The sequence below is a fragment of the Quercus robur genome, chromosome 4 (assembly GCF_932294415.1).
Source record: "Quercus robur chromosome 4, dhQueRobu3.1, whole genome shotgun sequence".
NCBI classification, from domain to species: Eukaryota; Viridiplantae; Streptophyta; class Magnoliopsida; order Fagales; family Fagaceae; genus Quercus; species Quercus robur.
The window spans coordinates 424897-445613 of NC_065537.1; the positions used below are offsets into that span (position 1 = coordinate 424897).

The window sequence follows — 20717 nt, forward strand, 5'->3', positions numbered from 1 at the left end:
CTTTTTTAATTTACATATTTATGTTATGATTTTTCAAACTTATTTTTATATATATTTAATTTTTAAAATCTTTTTATTTGACCATGCGGTTTGACCATTAACCTACTGGTTGAACCAATGACCCATGACCCGGCTCATAGACTTGGTTAATGTTTGGTCTGGGTCTAATAACTATGCTTGTAACAAATTGGACTTTAATTAACTATTGTTGAAAACAATTTTTTCACATCATGGGTCTGTTTGGGATCCGCTTATTTTACTGAAACTGAAAACTTTTTATTAAAAGTACTGTAAATAAAGGTAAAAGTTAACTGAAATAGTATAGTAGGACCCATGAATAGTACCAAAAAGCACAGTGGGATTCATGAATAGTAGTAAAAATAAACTGAATAGTAAAATAAGTTGACAAAATTAATCATGCCAAACGTACACCATATGTTACTATTTTATTAACAACTCATGCTACAGCAATATCATGAATTTTGGATAAATTTCATTTAAAGTCGAAAAGAACCCATATTTTTACATGGATCCTATACTTGATCAATTAGGCTCATGACCCACAACATCACTATATGGATGGAGTATAAGCAAAGTTTCAAAGCTCACAGACTATATTCATGTAAAGTGACTTTTCCCATAAAGGCCTATATCTACCCGAGACAACATCAAAGCACATGATAAATCATCTCATATAAGTTATATTACTCTTTTGAATTTTCAACTAAATCCAACACATAGCCCAGCCCAGTTCCAACACATCAAAACCCAAACCAATGTACTCTTCTCCGTATCCAAACAAAGAAGAAAAAGAAAAAGAAGAAGAAGAAATGTGTCTCATGCGGTGTTCAAACTATCATCATAGAAGGTGGTGGTTGGTGGTCCCTACTTAAAGCCTTGTCTTCTTCTTCTTCTTTTTCCTCGTCGTTAGCGGTGGTGGAAGGAGACTCCTCCTCCGTCGACCCTGAGTTACTTCTTTCAACTTCTATTAGTGTTTTTGGTTGCTCAGAATTTTTTGAGAAGTTGCACACTTAGTCTATGTTTCAAACATAATTGAACTAAACTCCAAATGTTCAAGGACCCAATTATGTATGATGTGGACAATTTGAACTTTTCTCCAATTATGTACATTTCATTTTAGGGTCATTAATAAAAATGCGAACAACTTTTGGATTGGCTATGGGTCCTCACAGTCACAAATTAACCAAGGTCAGTCATTCATCAATTGGAGCTACCCTTGTCTTTCAACAAAATTTTTATATTTTGTAACCTATTTTTCCTTAAAGTTATATTCATCCATATTAACATTCTTATTTTAGTTTGACTCTTTTTGTGAATATGTTGCTTTATAATAGCCTAACATTTAGTACCATAGATCATAGTTGACCTTGTATCATTGTTATTACATCTTTTTTCTTTAGCTTAATAGGTTTTATAACTCTTATGTAGCCTTCTTATATAAATTGGACTTCTGGTTGTGTTAGAAACCGGTGAAATCAGTAGTTTTGATGCCATCTAAATTTTATAACTCCTAAATTATGTAGATATTATTTTAGGGGGAACCAACATATTTATAGATTTGATCTTTTATTTGTGACTTGAGTGCAGATCTAGGTCTAAGTACTCAGATTTCAAGTTTTGCATTCCTTTAACCAATTAACTGAAAGTTACTGCTTCAATTTGATTTAAACATATTGTGATGTGAATTGTTCATTGTCTTGGGCAACATGACTGATACTTTGAGGAGGTTGTAATTCTTGAATATGCTCTTTAGTAGATTAAATGTTTTTTCTGTGCTCTTTTTTTTTTTTTTTTTTAAGATGTCTGTGAGTGCTGTTAATATTAGTATGTTCTGATGCAATAATAATTTTGTGCCTTTTATCAGCTTTTTGGTCATAAATTCGTAGATGCAGTGTTAAATGAATGGCAGAGGATAATGATGGATTTTCCTGCTGGATTCCAAAAGCTTATGAAATGGTATGGTATTTCTCTAACTATGTGCTTTTTGCAAAGAATTATCTCACCATATACCAACTCAAATTTTGCCTCCAGGGTCTGGTTAGCTCTGTTCAAATGGTAAAATTCCTAGAACTCAATGCCCAGCCAACTACTACTAGATTTATCCCCCGAGCACTTCCTGAAGGAATGTCACAGGCATTTATTGGCTGGTGAATATGCTTCCCTTAATTTGACCTCATTGGCTATCAAAGTTGCAGAGTTCCATATCATACTATGCTACATTTACCAAAACAAAGAATCTAACTATAGATATACAAGTATAAATCCACCAGCTCCATTTTTTAGTAAAGCCACATTGCCTCAGCATATATATAAGGAAATTCCAATTGATGTAATCATGGGCCTCCTCTAATTCCAGCTTACATAATACTCCCGGTATGGCAGATTTCAAGGGAATCAGTGTGAGTTGTAGTCTAATTACATTGCAGGAAAAGAGTTAGGGGCCTTTTTATAAATATGAGAGCTCGAATTCAAACTAATCCTAATCCTTTTATTTAGTAAATTCTAACCCTACATGTAAGTTTGTAGTTATTGTAATAAAACTTGAACCAGTGAGTGCCAAATGACTAAGATGGACTCTCAACTAAAATTCCTTTTTCAATCCGAATGGGCCTTTTAATTGATGCAAGTCCTTAGGCATTAGTGGAGGTCTTCCAAAGAGGTCCTTTATTTGAAGCAATGCAACTATTGTGTCACAATCATTCTAATCTTCTGTTTCATAGTGCTTACTAAGATTTCATGAAATTTCATACATGATATCATATTTCGTGCAATATATAATATAAGTTGCATCCTACACGTGATTGTTCTGGCAGGATGAGTGGAGCGCGGGGACTGTCCCCTCAATGAGGCTTTTCCAGAGAACTTTACAACATTAGTTGGTCTAAAGAGAGCGAATGTCATGGGTTTCTCTGATTGTAGGCTTCACTAGGATGTTCAATTTTTTCGTTGAGTGCAAGATTGGGAATTAGAATCTTTGGCCTTATTTATGGACATGATTTATTCAACGTCTGTGTGGGGCAATGGTTTAGACAAAAGTTGTTGGAAGCCAGCTATCCCTTTCTAATGTCATGCCATTCTCTTGGAAAACAGTTTGGCAAGCGAAGGTCGATCCCTCCTAGGATGGCGTTCTTTTCATGGTCTGCTACTTTGGGTAAGAATTTAATTATATAGATAATCTTCGGAAATAAAGAATTATTGTGATAAACTATTGTTGTATGTGCAAATGGTTTGGGGAAGCAGTAGATTACCTTCTTCTTCAATGTCCTATAGCATATGAGTTGTGGACAATGGTGTTTAGATTGTTCGGTATTCATTGGGTTATGCCGCCAAGGGTCAGTGAGTTGTTTGCTTCTTGGCAGGGCAATTTCAGCTAGCATCACGATATAGCTTTCTGGAGGTTTGTGCTGCATTGAAGGAACAGAGCGCTAAATGTTTTGAGGGATGTGAACGTTCTAATGTCAAGTTTAAGACTTTCTTCATCCATTCTTTGCTCAAGTGGAGCTTAGCTTTACAAACTTCTTTTTCTTCTCTTCTTATTTTGTTTGACCATTGTTTTTTGGGATCTTAATTGTATTACACCCACAATAGATTTCCTGTGCTCTTGGGTCTGTTTTTTTATTGCAATAAATTTTTTATTACTTATAAAATAAAATTATTAATCTAATTATACTCTAGATAAAACTCTATTACGAAAATGTTAACAAGTTCAACTTACTATTTAAATTAAAATTCTATCACTAAGGTTTGAAAAATTAAACTTGTGTTGTGTACATTGTAGTTGCTCAAAGGGACTCTCTCTCTCTCTCTCTCTCTCTCTCTCTCTCTCTCTCTCTCTCTCTCTCTCTCTCTCTCTCATGCCGCATAACAATTCATAAAACAAAAGAGTCCTTACAGCACTATAAGCACATTTAAAAATTGGATTTGGCTTATTTACAGTACTTTTTTAACTAGATATCTCCTTTTATTTTAAATATACAATATCAAGTAGGAGTGGATTTTAATCTCTACCTTTTATTTAGTTAATGGGTGATGTAGCAATTTCTCATTAAAATAAAAGGAGATTACAGTTAAAAATGTAATAGAGATAAGTCAATCTCTTAAAAATTACTAAGCTAATTATATTCTAGGTAAAACTCTACTGCCAAAGTTCTGGAAATTTTTATTTTTATTTCAATTGAAAATCTATTACTAAAGGTTTGAATAAATTTTAGAAGAATCATCATCGGAGATTTTAAAATATTTTAATCATTGCCAATATTTTAAAATATTGCAATGATTGTAGTTGTGGTTTTTTTTTTTTTTTTTTTTTTTTTTTTTTTTTTTTTTTTTTTTTTTTTTTTTCTGCATTGTGTTGTGGTTGCCAGAGTAGAGTGGTGGAGGTGGCTGTGGTGTTTGTTTTTTATTATTTTATTGTATTGTTTATATTATTTTATTATGCTGAAAGTTAAAATAAAACTACTGATGTTGGATATTTTGTAAAGTAAAATGGTAAAATAGATAAAGTAGCTTTTAGTAGAGTCAAATTACTAAATTTATGGCTCCACCAATGAGGATGCTCTAACAAAGTAATGAGCTTCAGTACAATTGCTTAAATGTTTGCATATCTAAGTATTTTATTCTTTAGTATTATTTGGAGTGTTGTATATCTTTTGGACTGTCTTCTTAGGAGCTTCAACCAAATTATAAAATAAAAAAATAAAAATAGCAAAGAATTCAACTTATTTTGGCTATAAAATATACTATTTAAATGTCAATTTGATATTAAAAATATTGTAATTATTTTATTTTTCTTTGGGATGTATTAGACAGATGCAATCCATGCGGTTATAATGCAATATTGGAATATAAACCCTTTGTCAATAACAACCTACCATGTGTTTATTTGATTTTTCTTATAAAAAAAAGTTAAAAATAGAAAAAAAGAAACATGATATGTTGTGTTTGGTAGAATAAAAAAAAAAAAAAAAGTGAGACTAAGGATTTGTATCTATAATATTGATTATTTTTTTTTTTAAAGAAAGTTTCAACTTATGGCGTTTGCTCTTAATAATAACTTTTTATCATCAGACCATAATACTAATCGGTTTTTGGTGTAGACGAGGATTGAATTTCAAATCTCTTATTCAACCTTCAGTGCTAACTAAAACCCACTATAATATTGAATATAATTGCATGCATGAGACATGTGAATGAATGTATAAATGTAAAACTTGTACCATGCATCGCACAGGTTAACCACTAGTATTTCTAATACAAGTTGCCAAGTGTTGTGTTGTAATTTACTTTTCTAATACAAGTTGCCAAGTGTTCTACTTATGCTTCATGGGTTAGATTAGTAGAATTTTTCATTCCCAACAGGCAAGAGGATCACATCTTTTGTCCCGTGTATATGCAAATAGGACAAAACTTAGGTACGTGCTGTTTCTTAGGTTCCTCTCTTAAGATTCAGCTATGTACCTACTTAACTAAAAAATACATTTTAATTCCATGAGAAAAAATCTAAATGACAGAATCTTGAAAGGGGAATCTAAGGAAAAACACCTAAGTATTGTACCTAAGTCTTGCCCATACAAATATATATTAGGTTGTAATTATGTTACATTTGATGCAATTTTTTTAATAATAGTAATATTAACCCCTTCAAATTTTTTTATTACTTATTTATTTGCTAAAAATTAACACTTTCATCAATTTATTTTTTTATCAAGATGTAGGAAGTAGGGATGCGTGACTTGGTGGTTTAGCATAGATTAAGACAAATATATATATATATATATATATATATATATATATATTAAGATGTAAATGAATCAAAACTATTTATGAATAAGTTGAGCTCAGTCAAAAGCCTTGTAACTTAACTAATTGTCACATTTTGGTATTTCCAATGAAAACATTCAAATTAAGTTCAAATCCCTCTCTTTTTCATTGTAAGTTGTAAACTATTAAATTATCAAAAAGAATAAGTTGAGCTCAACTTGATTTTAAAAAAAAAAAGAAAAATTATTTATGTTCATTTATTTAGCAAATTAGTCAAATTGAAACTTAAGTTTAGGCTCAATTATTAAACAAATCAAGCTCAAACTGTCAAACATATCAAGTTCATGAGTATAATGCCCAATTATAGTATCTAAAATATTATATGTTTATATATTTACATATATAAACATATATTCATATAAACTTAGGATTTGTTTGGGATTCTCTTATGTTGTTGAAACTGAAAACTTTTTACTGAAAGTTCTGTAGACAAAGGTAAAAGTTAGTTGAAATAGTATAGTGGAACTCATGAATAGTACCAAAAAGTGCAGTGAGACCTATTAATAGTAGTAAAAATAAGTTGAGTAGTAAAATAAGTAGGCAAAAATAAGTGTTGCCAAACACACACTTAAAATTGAATAAGATATTAGATTATTATTTATAGTTTATTAATAAATAGTAATTTATATTGTACATACTAAAAATAATAATTCAAGATTGGTAAATCTAATTTCTATAAGTTTATATATGAAAATCATTATATCTAATTGACTTAAATGCCATAATTTTAGCTTAAAAAAATTAAATACAATTTAGTTATTAATTTTTAGCATAGATTTGTGAAAAGGTTAAAAAAAATTGTAATTTTTACTATATATATTGGAAAAGAATGAGTTAAGCTAATCAAATAACTCATAGACAAATTAAAACTTGGTTGATTAAAAAAAAAAAAAGAACCAAAATTAAACATATAGTGTAATTTAATAATGAAACCAAATTAAGCTCATATTCAAAATAAAATAAAATGAACAATTGTAAACTTTTAAATAATTTTGAGCTTAATTAATTAGGCTAATTTATAAGTAATAATATGATACATAGAAATTGAGGGTTTGCCGGTTAGAGCAGGTCAAAAGGCATTGTACTTGTGGTTGCGGCTATCCAACCGCGGGAAAAGGTTCATCAAATGGAAGAATGCATAGTAGTATTAGTATATATATATTAAGATTTAAGATGTGATCAGAGGGAGGTAGAGAGATTAAAGATGTTGTCAACGCACAGCACATGATCAATTGCAAATGACAATTGGATATGTGTTAATTAAGCATCAATATCATTCGTAAATCAATAGAAATAAATACCATATTATATATTATATATGTTCCATTTTGAAGCTCATATATCATGATGCATGAAGGATATGATAATTATGTAATGACTTAAGCCCTTGGATTCCCTTTCTCATTAAGCTACGAATTAATGTTATGTAGTATTCGTAAAGGCAACGGCGCCAGTTGTGTTTTTTTGGGTAAATAATGCAAATAATAACTGTACAATACAATACAATAGTAGTACGTGGAAGTAATAGTATTTGGCATATGCCATAGTAATGATAATGTGGCGTTTCAACCATCATCATCACCGTGTTTGACCAGGAATAGCCACCCAGCAGAGAGAGAGAGAGAGAGAGATATGAATATATATGAAAGGTTGCGTGGGAATCCCTTCGTTTGGTTTGGGTCTGAACTGAAACAAAAAAGCTTTAGCCTAGCTAGGTATATTCCTCTTCATCCGGCTTTTTTATTTGTTTATTTGGATTTGATTAAGCTAACCGAGACCTTGAATTGTGTACTTGTGTTTCATCACCACGTGTATATGCCACGGACTTTCAGGATTTTGCTTTCTCATCATCCTTCTCCCTCGATCTCCTCACGTGCAAAGCCCACCTATCTCATCAATTGTCAAGCACACCCTACCCCTTCTCCTTCCCTTTCTTATTGCTTGTCCCCACACTGCCTTTTCAAATAAGTTTAGTAACATCATTTTTTTTTGCCATATTCGTGCGGTAACTTGTCGTGATTATTACATAATGTTAACATATAGTGAATTCATATTACGATGTTACTTCAATTACAATATATCATAATAAGTAGTTAAAATAAAAAATTATAAATTATTTGTATCCTTTTTAATATTATTCTTTTAAATACTTTCTGGTTAATTGTTTGGAGTGGGTACCTTAAATTTCAATGTGTCCAAGTTTCTTGTGCCGTTAATTTAGTACATTATCTATCTGTGACTCTATACCAAAAGAAGAGAGAGGTATGTTTGTATGATAGGTCAATCCAACTCTAAGGCGTCATTTGGGTTTTTACTGACCCTCAAATTTTGGAGCTAAGATTTGATTATTATTAATTGTTATTGTTATTTTTTACCCTTAAAAAATTACGAATTGCCAGATGAACATTTAATGGGTTAAGATTTTGATCACCCATCAATTTTATGTGCGTGACAATCTTGTCTACTTTTTTTTTTTTTTTTTTTTTTGAGGGTGACAATCTTGTCTACTTGGATCACTAATGATTCACTATAGAAAAAAGTGGTTTCACAAAATCTCATTATCATGATTCATCAAATATTGATGAGGCCCCCATCGATCGAGACCATCTTTGTGGGCTTCATGGTCTTTTTCCCTCATATTTTAAGCTCCACCTAGGATCCGGAATCATGATTCATCATTTGCAGAATTCATAACCCATAAAATAAAATGATAATAATACAAAATAAATGTTAAAGAAATAAATAACAAATTTATGTTTTAAATATCTAAAAGAACCCGTGCTTCACACTTACACTGAATTTGATGCAATTTGCCACTTTTCATGAACATGATTCGGGGTAGCTCTTACTGTATCATCATCCTTTGACTTGACCGCATCTTCTGAGAATTACAAAACCAGAAGGGAGTTAATTTTGGTAACTAGTTTATAGGGATCCAGGTTTGGTGAAAATTTTAGGTTATTGCACCAAATAATACTAAATTAATGGGTAAGATTGCACCATCATATATTAATTACATGGATCAGCCCTTATTAGATCAAACAATTTTTTAACCTTTCAACTTTTTTTTTTTTTTTATATGTCAAATTTTTATATCTCAGAATATTACATGGTAACTGCACCATCAATTATTACATGGGATCCAAATCCAATTGGTAGAAACCTCTTTTCTTATGGTTAAAAAAAATCTTGAGTTTAAAAAAAAAAAAAAATTAACCAAGGGGATGTAATAACATGGCAGCTCGACACGTAATGACTAATGAACTAACATCTTGGCACAAAGAAATGAGGTCAGGTGACATCTTGGCCCTAACCATTGGAGCAAAGATTGAAAAAGAAAGCCAAATTGATGAGTCTAGGCCCCTAATCCGAATAGCTTCTGCATATCCCTTACTCCTAAATAGTTTTTGGCTTGAAATAAAGGTAGGTGACATGCCTTCCTCCCCTCTACGGATTTGGATCCAGTGCAAATAACTAGGGTTAATTGAACCATGTAATAACCATTTTATGTAAGACATAAAAGTTGATGGGTAAATTTTTTTACCTTGTTAACTTTTTAACTTTTTACTTTTTTGGCTTATTAACTTTTACATTTCACATAAGGTGGTAAACGCAAGATAAATATAATTTTTCTTTATTCTTCTTTCTTCCTAAGATGGTTCAAAGATCACTATTCTTTACATTCTGCAATTGCAAATTTTAGATGATCAAATTAGTACCATCTGACAAAACTTAAGCAAAATATTAAAGTATACTTTTGATCATTGAAGTTTAGAGTTTATTTTTCGTTTTAACCCTTTACGTTATAAAAGTTTTCATTTTAATCCTTCATAATTGATTTTGTTTTTGTATGAACCCTATCATCCAATTTGTTGGTAATTTGATTGTTTAAGTACTAGATAAGTGGTATATATTAAGTCACTTCACCAATATAATGTTAGATATCACCAGAATATTGATAGAAATTGGTGACAAGGACAATACGAAATAAAACATAAAGGGCTAAGATAAAATTTTTAAAACATAATTTTAGGGCTAAAAGTATATTTTAGTCTAAATTGATATATTAAGATATCTAGACTATAAGAAGAACAAACTCTCTTTTAAAAAAAGAAAAAGAGGGCTGAGACTATATACTATATATATCAGAAAAATAACATAAAAATAATAAGAGGGTGGAATAATGGAATAAAAGGGAATTGGGCTCATTCCTCTTTGACTCTGACCAATGACCATGCGTGTGTGCATAATTGAAGACAGATGGGTTACAATGGATAGAAAAAGACAGAAAATAAAAAAATAAAAACAAAGAGAAGAGATAGGAAAAATGGAGTTAAATTAGTAGTAATTGACAGTTAAGCAGATTTTCTTCATCGTAATATGGCGATTTTCGGGAATAAGGTCTCCCATTCAACGAACATTTACCAATACAATTCCCTCATCAAAATACCCTCTTCACAACAAGACACATACATGCATAGCTCATACCCCTCCTCATCAATTCTATATAACTACACCTTTCCTTAATTTACTTGTTTTCTTCTCTATCTTTATAATATATAAATATATATTTTTCCTTTATTTCTGTGCCCATCTTGGGTTTTTAGTCAGTCCCAAAGATTTGCACTAATCCACATACCTCTCTCTCTCTCTCTCTTTAAACTCAGGAACGTCGTGCCCTTGAAGCCAAGAAATTGGCAAACCTGAAACCACCGCTGTCTGCTTTTTTTCCTTCCTTCCTGCCTGCCCTGTTGTCTTTTTTCCTTTGTCTCAGAGGGAGCTGTACAGGTTTGCTTTTCTTCTTTATCACTCTTCTTTTTTTGCAGTTTATTATATCTTCTAACGGATACTTTTGGATTGGCTTCTCTCTACAATCTTGATTACTTACTACTACTTCATAAGATTTACACTTGTTTCTATGATCTACAGTAGTACTAGAAGAGATGAACTAAGAGCCTGCCTTTTTTTTCCTCCCACTCACACCCTACTCTCTCCTTCAACTTTGTTTTTTGGATGATATATCCATCTTATTTCAACTTCTTCTTTAGTTGGTTTCCTCAGCTGGAAACATAATAGATTTTTTGTTTTTTATTCAACTTAGTTTTGTTCTTCTTTATTTTCCCATCCTATGTATAAAGTGAGGATGGTGCAGGATCTGTATATGTCTTTCAAGAAATAAGTGCTCTTGGTTTCTGAAATTTAGGGTTCTTTCTTATTCTGTTACATAGTTCTAAAAGAGCATCTCTTAAGCTTTTAGGATATATATTAGCAGAGATCTTAACTCTAATTTATTTAATACTTATAGGTTTCCTTCTATTTGAATGTCAAAAAAACGTCATACACATGCATGAAAACTTTCAACTATATAGTTACTTCCATATGATATCATCATTTAAAATAAAAATAAAATAAAAAACTTGGCTTTATTCATGTTCGGCCTTTCATCACCTACCTTCCATTTCTATGTAAAAAAGAAGTCACTTTTATATATTTATTTATTTTTATTATTGTCCTTTCTTTGTACTTTCTGTTATATATCGGGTAGTACTAGCTAGGGAGATGACTGCCAAGCTCCTTTTGGTTTCCATGTAATTTTTATGGTTTGTCATGAACAAATATATGAACATGATGTTTTAGGGCTCAAAATTTTAATAAAAGATCTAGATGAAAAGATAAATCTTTGGCCCTGAACCATGCTAGCTCTTAATTTGTACATCATATACATATAGTAGAAGACACGTCTTTCCAAGCTTGTCGAGTCCTAGACTGTGCATGCATGTAATTTGTCTTCTTATTGTGTCATGATTTCCTTTGATTTTCAGGGATCAGATTAAAACTAGAGATATAGTAAAGGGGGAGAGAGAATGATGTCTGCTGCGGGAAATGGACAAGTGACAGTTCCGCCAGGGTTCAGATTCCACCCAACAGATGAAGAGCTTCTCTACTATTATCTAAGGAAGAAGGTCTCCTATGAAGCCATCGACCTTGATGTTATTAGAGAGGTGGATCTAAACAAACTCGAGCCTTGGGACCTTAAAGGTAATTACATTACATCACTTTTTTCCTCCTCCTCCTCCTCCTCCTCCTCCTCTGTTATAGCTAGCTAGTATATAATTAATATAGTTTCTTATATATACTATTTGGAGTTGAGTTTGGCAGGTACTTAATTTGTCAAAGTCAAACCGCATATCTGGGGTTGAATGAACTTCATTTTAACTTAATTTCAGACAAGCATCTTACTGCAAACTTTTTGTTAGGTTTAGGGTTGTCATGGGATAAGGAAGACAAGATGGATATATATGGTTAATTCAGAGACATATATCTGAGGGAGAATTTTCATTTTCTCTCTCTCTAGTATCAACAATGCATGATAAATAAACACTTGATCCTAAAAGTTTAAAAGGTTAAAAATTATTAATTTAATCATTATTCTAACTTTTTTTTTTTTTTAATTATTATTCTAACACCTAGATGTTATATAATATGTCAGTCAAAATGATAACATATATTTTATTGGTTAATTAAGCATAAAATGATGAATATTGGTTTATCAATTTGCAGAGAAATGTAGAATTGGATCAGGTCCTCAGAATGAGTGGTATTTCTTTAGCCACAAGGACAAGAAATATCCAACAGGAACTCGAACAAATCGGGCAACTACAGCTGGTTTTTGGAAGGCAACAGGGAGAGACAAGGCCATCCATCACAGCAACACTAAAAGGATTGGAATGAGGAAAACCCTTGTCTTCTACACTGGCCGTGCTCCTCATGGCCAAAAGACTGACTGGATCATGCATGAGTATCGCCTTGACGATGACAATTCCGAGATTCAGGTAATTGCAATTAGGAAAAACTTAAAAAGTCATTACTGCTGGACAATAATGATGATGATAATGACTAATACAACCGTAATAAATAAATAGAAAATGGCAATGCTAATATCAATCTTATTACAAAAAGCTTACAAACTTATGGCAACAATGTTCTTAATCGTCTTTTGTGTTGAATTTAAAAGTTAACATATCAATCAATTTGTAAATGTTATATAGTAAAAATTATAGTATATTTGTCATATATTTTTTTTTTTTTTATGATAATAATAGTCTTCACTTTTTGCAGGAAGACGGCTGGGTTGTCTGTAGGGTTTTCAAGAAGAAAAATCATAATCGAGGTTACCAATTACCAGAAGTAGCTGAAGAAGAACACCTGAGTAGTCATATGAAGGCAAGTGGTTCTGCACCACCACTACAGGAGCCAAAACAGAATAATATACAATCACTATATGATTATACGACCTTTGATGGCTCCATGCACCTCCCACAGTTGTTCAGTCCTGAGTCAGTAGTTGTTCCTCCATCCTTCATATCACCAATGTCTTTAAACACCACGGACATTGAGTGTTCTCAAAACTTGTTGAGGCTAACAACTGCAAGCGGTTGTGGACTTATGCAACATGAGAGGTACAATGGTGACTGGTCTTTCTTGGACAAGCTCCTTGCATCACATCAGACTCAGATGGATCATCATCATCAGCAGCATCATCAGCATCCCCAAACCAAATGCCACCCTTCATCTCTTCAACTTGCCGATCATGTGGGCACTTCAACTCATCATCATCAGAAATTCCCGTTTCAATACCTTGGCTGTGAGACTGACATTTTGAAATTTTCCAAGTGAATTGGTCCACAGTTTTCTATCCTAAGCTGTACGTTCGATGGACATCTTTTTATATTAGCCATAGTCCTACTTTATATTTGGTTGAGATTCTATCCCTTCTAATTTAATTAAGAGTTTTTATCAAAATGTATATACGCTAAGTTCGAATTGTTAAGAACTCAGTATTCATAATTATGCTTCTTTTTGTTTTCTCAGTTGCATTAATTAACTTGTTTATTTTCTATTTACTTTCTGAATTACAATCATGTTTAATACAAATAAAAATCTTTCATCTCACTCTTTAGATATTAGAATATGAGTTATAGCTAACATATCTTTTGCATGTTTTGAAACTCGAACTATTTAAAGAACCCAAAAAAAAAAAAAAGGATCTAAAGTTTTTAAAATCAGATCAAAATTTAGTGAGAAATTGAACTATAATGACATAATAATTATTTTAATAATAATTGCTATGAAAACAAATAAAATAAGAGTGAAAAAAATTAACAATTTGAACAAAAAAATAAGGGTATATAAAGATGTTAAAATATATCTTAATTTGAAGTTTAGATGATATTTCTTCTAATTTGTTGCAGAGATTAGATAATTTATACAAAATATTTTAGTGAATTTGTAATTTATTAATATAATTAGGCAAAAGTAATACATTTAAAGTTTATTTCATTAAAAAAAGAAAGAAAAAAAAAGCCTAACAGTAACAGGGGGCGGGGCAGTTGTTCAATAAGAAATATAAAAATAAAAAAGCTAAAGTCATGGGGATAAGAAACAAGTGTGCGGCCTGGAATTATTTGGTTTAAAAAAATAAAAAAAATATCTCAGTTTCCCATAACGGTCTTCCGTTCAAACGTACATCTTTTACAAACCAGTTATTTAGATGTATCATTACACGCGTTTTACGCGCGTGCGATTAGATTTTTTTTTAGAAAAAAAAAATTAGTGTTTTTATTTTATTTATATATATATATATATAATTTTTATTTTGAGAATCTAATTTATAAATTGATAAAATAATTTGAAAATTAACAGGTAAGTGATCTTATTTTTTAGGCAATATTTTAGTAGGTATTAGAATTGTATTTTTACCGGATTATTCTTTAATTTTGTCTCTACTTAAATATAAAGGTGTAGAGGCAATTTTAAACTAAAAAAAATGAGGAATCCAAATAGAAAAAGCTCATTAAATAACAATATAGATAATCCAGAATAGTTACTAATAATTTGGATTTTTAAAAAATAAAATAAAAAATCAATGATCCACTTAAGAAAAAATATTTCCCCACACACAGCAAGGATTAATTTATTTTTAACATTTAATTAAATCAGGTAATCTCTCAAATTAAGAAAAGAAGTTTGTTTCTTTTTTTTTTTTTTTCCTTTTTTTTTTTTTTTGTTCCTTTTCTTCTTACCCATCTTCTTAAATAAAATAAAATAAAATAAATGATCCTAATCATATACCTCATATTTTCATAGATTCCCTCAAACATTTTATTGTTGCCGTTTATATTTCTTTATATATTCTCAAAAACTTTGTAATGTGGGACAAATCTTAAATCACATACCAATATCCTTCTATATCACAGTTTACACAATAATTTTAACAATTAGGCCCTTTTTTCCACAAAACAATATAATGTTACAATTTGTTTAGAGAACCTCACCCTTTTAAGAAAAAATATTAAGCATTATTTTTCTCCTTCACTTCCCTCTTTTAAATCTCTAAGTCATCTCTCTATTTATATAGCCAGTGTCCTATTATAGCATTCTATTACAAGACATATTTTCTTCTCTTGAACATTAACTTACAAAAATTTTGGCTATGGAACAAAGATCCTTTTCTGAAGGAAAGAAATAAGAGGCTATGTTTGGTAACAAATTTTACATGTTTTTAATTTTCCTCATAAATTAAGTTTTGAGAACAGTTTTTATTTTCTATTCATTATGGATTGTCAAACAAGATTTTTAGTTTTAAAAATAAAAAATTATTTTTTAAAATATAAAATAATGAGAAAAAAACAGTTACGAAACATGTTTATCATGACAGTTACAAAAAATAGTAAGTATTTTACTCATTATTTTATCATGACAGTCATCTTTCAGGCTCACGCACTTCTTGCTATTTTAACGAAGTTTTGATGTAGAATATGATAACAAACTTTAAGACAATGCATATCATACACCTGGCTATGCCTTTAAGGCGATGCATTTCATAAAATGTTTCCATAAGAGATGCGTATGGACACATGGATATGTCTTTAATGCCATTCATTTCATAACTTAAAAAGCCTTTAAGGCAAACCAATTTCATAGGAAATGTTTTTAAAACACGTACATGAACACTTGGCTAAGTCTTTAAGGCAATACATTTCATAAAATGCTTCCATAAGATATGTGTATGGACACTTGGCTACCATGCATTTCATAGAAATTTTCATATAAAGCATGTATATGAACACTAGGCAAAGCCTTAGTTATGCATTTCAGAGGAAATGTTTCCATAGAAGACGTGGATGAACCACTTGGCTAATTAAGCCTTTAAAGCCATGCATTTCATACACTTGGCTAAGCCCTTTAAGCAAGCTCATACATTTGTCCAAGCCTTTTGCCATGCATTTCTTACACTTTAAAGTTTAAAGGGTAAGCATTTCATACACTTGGATAAGCCCTTTAAGCTCATACATTTGACCAAGCCTTTCAGCTCATGCATTTCATACACCTGGCTAAGCCTTTAAGGGGGCATGTATTTCATAAAATGTTTCCGTAAGAGATGTGTGTGGGCACTTGGCTAAGTCTGTAAGGCCATTCATTTCATACACTTTGCTACACCTTAAACACCAATAATATATTTCATAGGAAATTTTTTTTATAAAACTCATACATATATGAACACTTGGTCTCTTCATAAGGCCATGCATTTCATAAAATGTTTTCATAAGATATGTGCTATATAGACTCTTGGCTATATATGAAGCATTTCATAGGAAATGTTTCTATAAAACATGTATATATATATATATGAACACTTTTTCGTGTAGACCCACTTGTTTTGGAGGATGCCCCCACCTCTGGCTTTTTCCTGGTTTCCTATAACACTAACTACCATATTGATTGTAATAAAAGGTGCTTATGGATTGTTTGATATGAAAGCTGGGGATGTTAAGCACTTGTTTTCCCGAAAACATATTCATTTCTTGATTTCCAAACCTGTCAATTCCCAAACGTAAAAAAATCATGTTCCGAAGTATGTAAATATGACAATTGGAGTTTGCTAGTTAAATTGTTTTGGAGCCAAGTAAATAGAGGGAAATTGAAAAAGATCCAAGGAAAAAATGCCCGATAGAGATGTCTAGAATTCATGTGCCCAAGGGCAGTACCGGCCGGAGAACAATGATTGTGGTTTCCGGTCTAGAGCATCGAGAACAAGAGTAAACTCACCTCACTTCTTAGCTAAACACTCCCTAGTGGGTAACTCAATTATTATTTACATGATTGGTTTTTTAATTACTTTTTTCCTTTTTCCTTTTTCTTTCAAATTGCAATAAGAAATGAGTTTTGATGATTTAATTTAAAGAAAATCAACAACCAAAAAACGAATAAATGTCATTTTGAGGGTTATTCACTGCGCTTTTTTACGAACACTAACAAGAGAACTAAATTGAATAAAGTTGAAACTTGGAGGATTAAATTGAATAAAAATGAAGATAGAGGGCTGAATTGAATTTTAAGAAAGTTAGAGGATGCAATTTATAATTTAGCCTTAAGTAAATAAATTAAACGGTAAATTAGCAAATAAAGTGAGAAAAGTGTGAGAGTTAGACATATGGTTATTGAAGAGTTAATATTTTAGTCTAAATCTCACATTGAGAGAGAGAGAATCATTATTTATAAGTGTGGAGATTTATTGAGTTTGTGTAATGTAGGAGAAAATGGGTCTAACCCTCGCACATTGGGGAATGTGAAGAGGAGGTATGAAAATACCATTTAGGCACTATAGTTAAGGGAGTAAATGACCATTGACCCGCTAATTAAACTAGTCGTTGGGCCTCTTAACTCTTTTGAAACTCTTGATCACACTCATTAATTAAAACGTGACCGTTGACCCACTAATTGGACTAGCCATTAAACCTTTTTAACTCCTATGAAACTCCTCATCAGACTCATTAAAACAAATAACTCCAACATCTAATTAATTGGGTAATTAATCTTGGGAGGCCCATGATCTAAAAAAATAAACAACCATTGACCTAATAATTGGAGTAGTCATTGCGGGTTCCAGTTAACTCAACTGGTAAAGTCTCTGATGGTTGTATAAAAGATCTGGGGTTCAATCCCCGCTTACACCAAAAACTGATTGGTATCTTGGTCTGATGATAAAAAGCAATTATCAAAAGTGAACGCCATAGGTTAAAACTCTCTTAAAAAAATTGGAGTAGCCATTGGGTCTCTTAACTTCTTTAAAACTCCTCAAATCCATTATAACATGTAACTCCAACATCTAAATAATTACGCTATTAGTATCAAGAGACCTAATGAACCTATAAACAGACTACCTCAGACACATTTACACTAATTTTTGTGCCTCAGTTCAATATTTTTGAGATATTCAATAAAATATTATTGCAATTCATATTTCCACATTTAAACCCTCCCCCATATAAAAATGCAATATTTATATTGATACAATTTTAAAAGCTAAAGGTTCAATTTAGAACAAACCAAACTATAAGAAGTAATATGTAATAGTCTTTTTCACGGTTTAATTTGATACTTTTAAAATTATAGTTCTTATAATTTATAACCATCCTTAAAATATTGTTTAATTTTTTAGGTAGTTAACCTAAACCAAGTATCAAAAGAACATTTTAAAAAATCATACAATAATGATGAAAATCAAAGCTTCGTATCAATTGAATTTTTCAATAAGATTTGATTAATAAAATATTCAACATAGAACTTGATAATGGCACATTCACTATCTTAAACTAATGACTAATTTTGCAAATGCGCGTGGGTTTTTACTTTTTAGTTGATTAATAAAAGGTGAGATGAGATTTAGGATAGGTTTTTACATTAAAAATTGTCAATATATATTTTTTAAAAATATATTTTCTTTCAAGTAATAACTAAAGAAAAACTATTTGAAATTGAAGATAAGAAGTAAAAAACAGAAACAGGGAAGGCAAGGGCAATCCAAATAGTTGCAAGAAAGAGGCACAAAAAAAATAGTATATAATATAAGAATATGATGTAACCTAAGTAAGGGATAATGTTAAAAATGGTAGAGAAAATCATCGTTAAAAACTAATGTAAAATAAAAAGTAGGGCCTGGCAAAGCATGGGGTATGGCCTTTTTAGCTGATTGGGTTTTTTTTTTGGGTAGGCATCATGGATTAGATTAGATTAGATAGGCAACAAGCCAACAATATTATATACTATATACTATATAGTCTATACTTTTTTTTTTTTTTGAGCAAATAGTCTATAATAATATAAAAAGTCTCTAGAGGTAACACTAAGGCATGGAATGGACTTCATGTGTTTGCCTTTTGTCCCGTGTGAATCAATGACTAATTGGTCTATGTGACTAACATAACATCCTCTAATTGTCTTTCTATGCAAACACTTAACAATATCTGCTTCCTTTTGTTTTGATTCTTCCAACTTTGAAAAATCTTTTTAGGAAAAGACCAATTATAGAAAAGCTATGAAAATATAAAATAAAATGGATAATTACAGTAAACCCACCTGTGGTTAGGCTCATTTTCACTTTGCCTACCCGTGGTTTAAAACTTTATACTTTGCTCACCTGAACTTCAATCTGTTACCCATCCGTTACCCACCTTTCCCTTTGCCATTAGAAAAACATATTTTTAGGGAAAAACAAACATAACAAAGATCAAAAAATTAGGGTTTCTTATTGCTTAAGAACTTCTATGAGAACAAAGTGGGGTACTCTTAGTTGTTCCTGGTTCTATTGTGTACCCATAAGCGAATATCAGTGAAGGAAGTCAAAAGCGATTCAAATCCTCAACTGGGTCTTGTTCGCTGTTACCGTCTTCTTCATCTTTGTCCTCGTCGAATGTGTGTGAGCAGACCCAGCCAGTGGTTCTTGTGGATTCGCAAGAGACCGGTGTTCGACTCGTGCACACACTCATGGCTTGTGCCAAAGCAGTCCAAAATGAAAACTTGGAGCTCGCGGGTGCTCTCGTCAAGATCATCAATTTACTCACGGCATCTCAAGCTCGTGCTATGAGAAAAGTCGCTACTTATTTTGCCGAAGCTCTAGCTTTTCGAATTTACAGAATTTACCCACAAGATTGCCTCGATGCTTCCATGCTTGATATGTTGCAGATGCACTTTTATGAGACCTGTCCTCACCTCAAATTCGCTCGTTTCACAGCTAACCAAGCGATACTCCAGGCATTCACTACTACTAGCAGTGTACACGTTATCGATTTTGGGTTGAAGCAAGGGATGCAATGGCCAGCACTAATACAAGCGCTTGCATTAAGGCCTAGTGGGCCACCGATTTTTCGATTAACCAGAATTGGCCCATCTCAATCGGAAAACACTGATGCTTTACAGCAAGTGGGTTTGAAGTTGACGCAATTGGCCGAAACTATTGGCATCCAGCCGAGGTTGTTACTGTGAACTCAGTTTTTAAGCAATAAAAAACTCTAACTTTTTTATCTTTGTTATGTTTGTTTTTCCTTAAAAATATGTTTTTCTAACGACAAAGGGAGAGGTGGGTAACAAATGGGTAACGGATTGAAGTTCAAGTGGGCAAAGTGTAAAGTTTTAAACCACGGGTAGGCAAAGTGAAAACGGGCCTAAACACTGGTGGGTTTACTGTAATTATCCCTTAATAAAATAAAGCCAAGAAAGAGCGAATCTGGAAGAAACCCTAGTAAGTAAAAAAAATGACAAATAATAATAATAATAATGCCATACTAGGAATTTTAATAGGTTTTTATTGGTTCTTAATTTTTATTTAAGAAAGTTTCAACCTATAGCGTCCACTTCTGATGATAGTTCTTTTATCATCAGATCAAGACACCAATCAGTTTTTGGTGTAGGGAGGATTGAATAGCAAATCTTTTATACAACCATTAAAAATTTTACCAATTGAATTAACTGAAACCCACTTTATTAGTTCTTTTTTAGATCTATTATAGTATTATTTTGCCATTTATATTAATAAT

The 20717-nt window shown here is 31.5% G+C and overlaps 2 protein-coding genes and 1 long non-coding RNA gene across 4 annotated transcripts; all 3 read left to right on the forward strand.

Annotated features, from left to right (window-relative positions):
- Positions 1–713: 713 nt before the first annotated feature.
- LOC126720259 (uncharacterized) lies at positions 714–3616 on the forward strand. 2 transcript variants are annotated; one of them, XR_007653323.1, is made up of 4 exons: positions 714–1209; positions 1886–1977; positions 2835–3172; positions 3381–3616. It is a non-coding gene; the product is annotated as an uncharacterized LOC126720259 (long non-coding RNA). The 2 variants fall into 2 exon arrangements; XR_007653322.1 differs by having other exon boundaries at positions 2835–3616.
- A 6629-nt stretch (positions 3617–10245) lies between these two features.
- LOC126720260 (protein SOMBRERO) lies at positions 10246–13712 on the forward strand. The gene is made up of 4 exons (XM_050422578.1): positions 10246–10629; positions 11664–11880; positions 12403–12674; positions 12961–13712. Exons 2-4 carry the CDS (start codon positions 11706–11708, stop codon positions 13516–13518), a joined length of 1005 nt encoding a protein of 334 aa, XP_050278535.1. The 5' UTR covers positions 10246–10629; positions 11664–11705; the 3' UTR covers positions 13519–13712.
- Positions 13713–16857: 3145 nt separating this feature from the next.
- LOC126724488 (DELLA protein GAI-like) lies at positions 16858–20166 on the forward strand. The gene is made up of 2 exons (XM_050429001.1): positions 16858–16918; positions 19505–20166. Exons 1-2 carry the CDS (start codon positions 16858–16860, stop codon positions 20164–20166), a joined length of 723 nt encoding a protein of 240 aa, XP_050284958.1.
- The last annotated feature ends 551 nt before the right edge of the window (positions 20167–20717 follow it).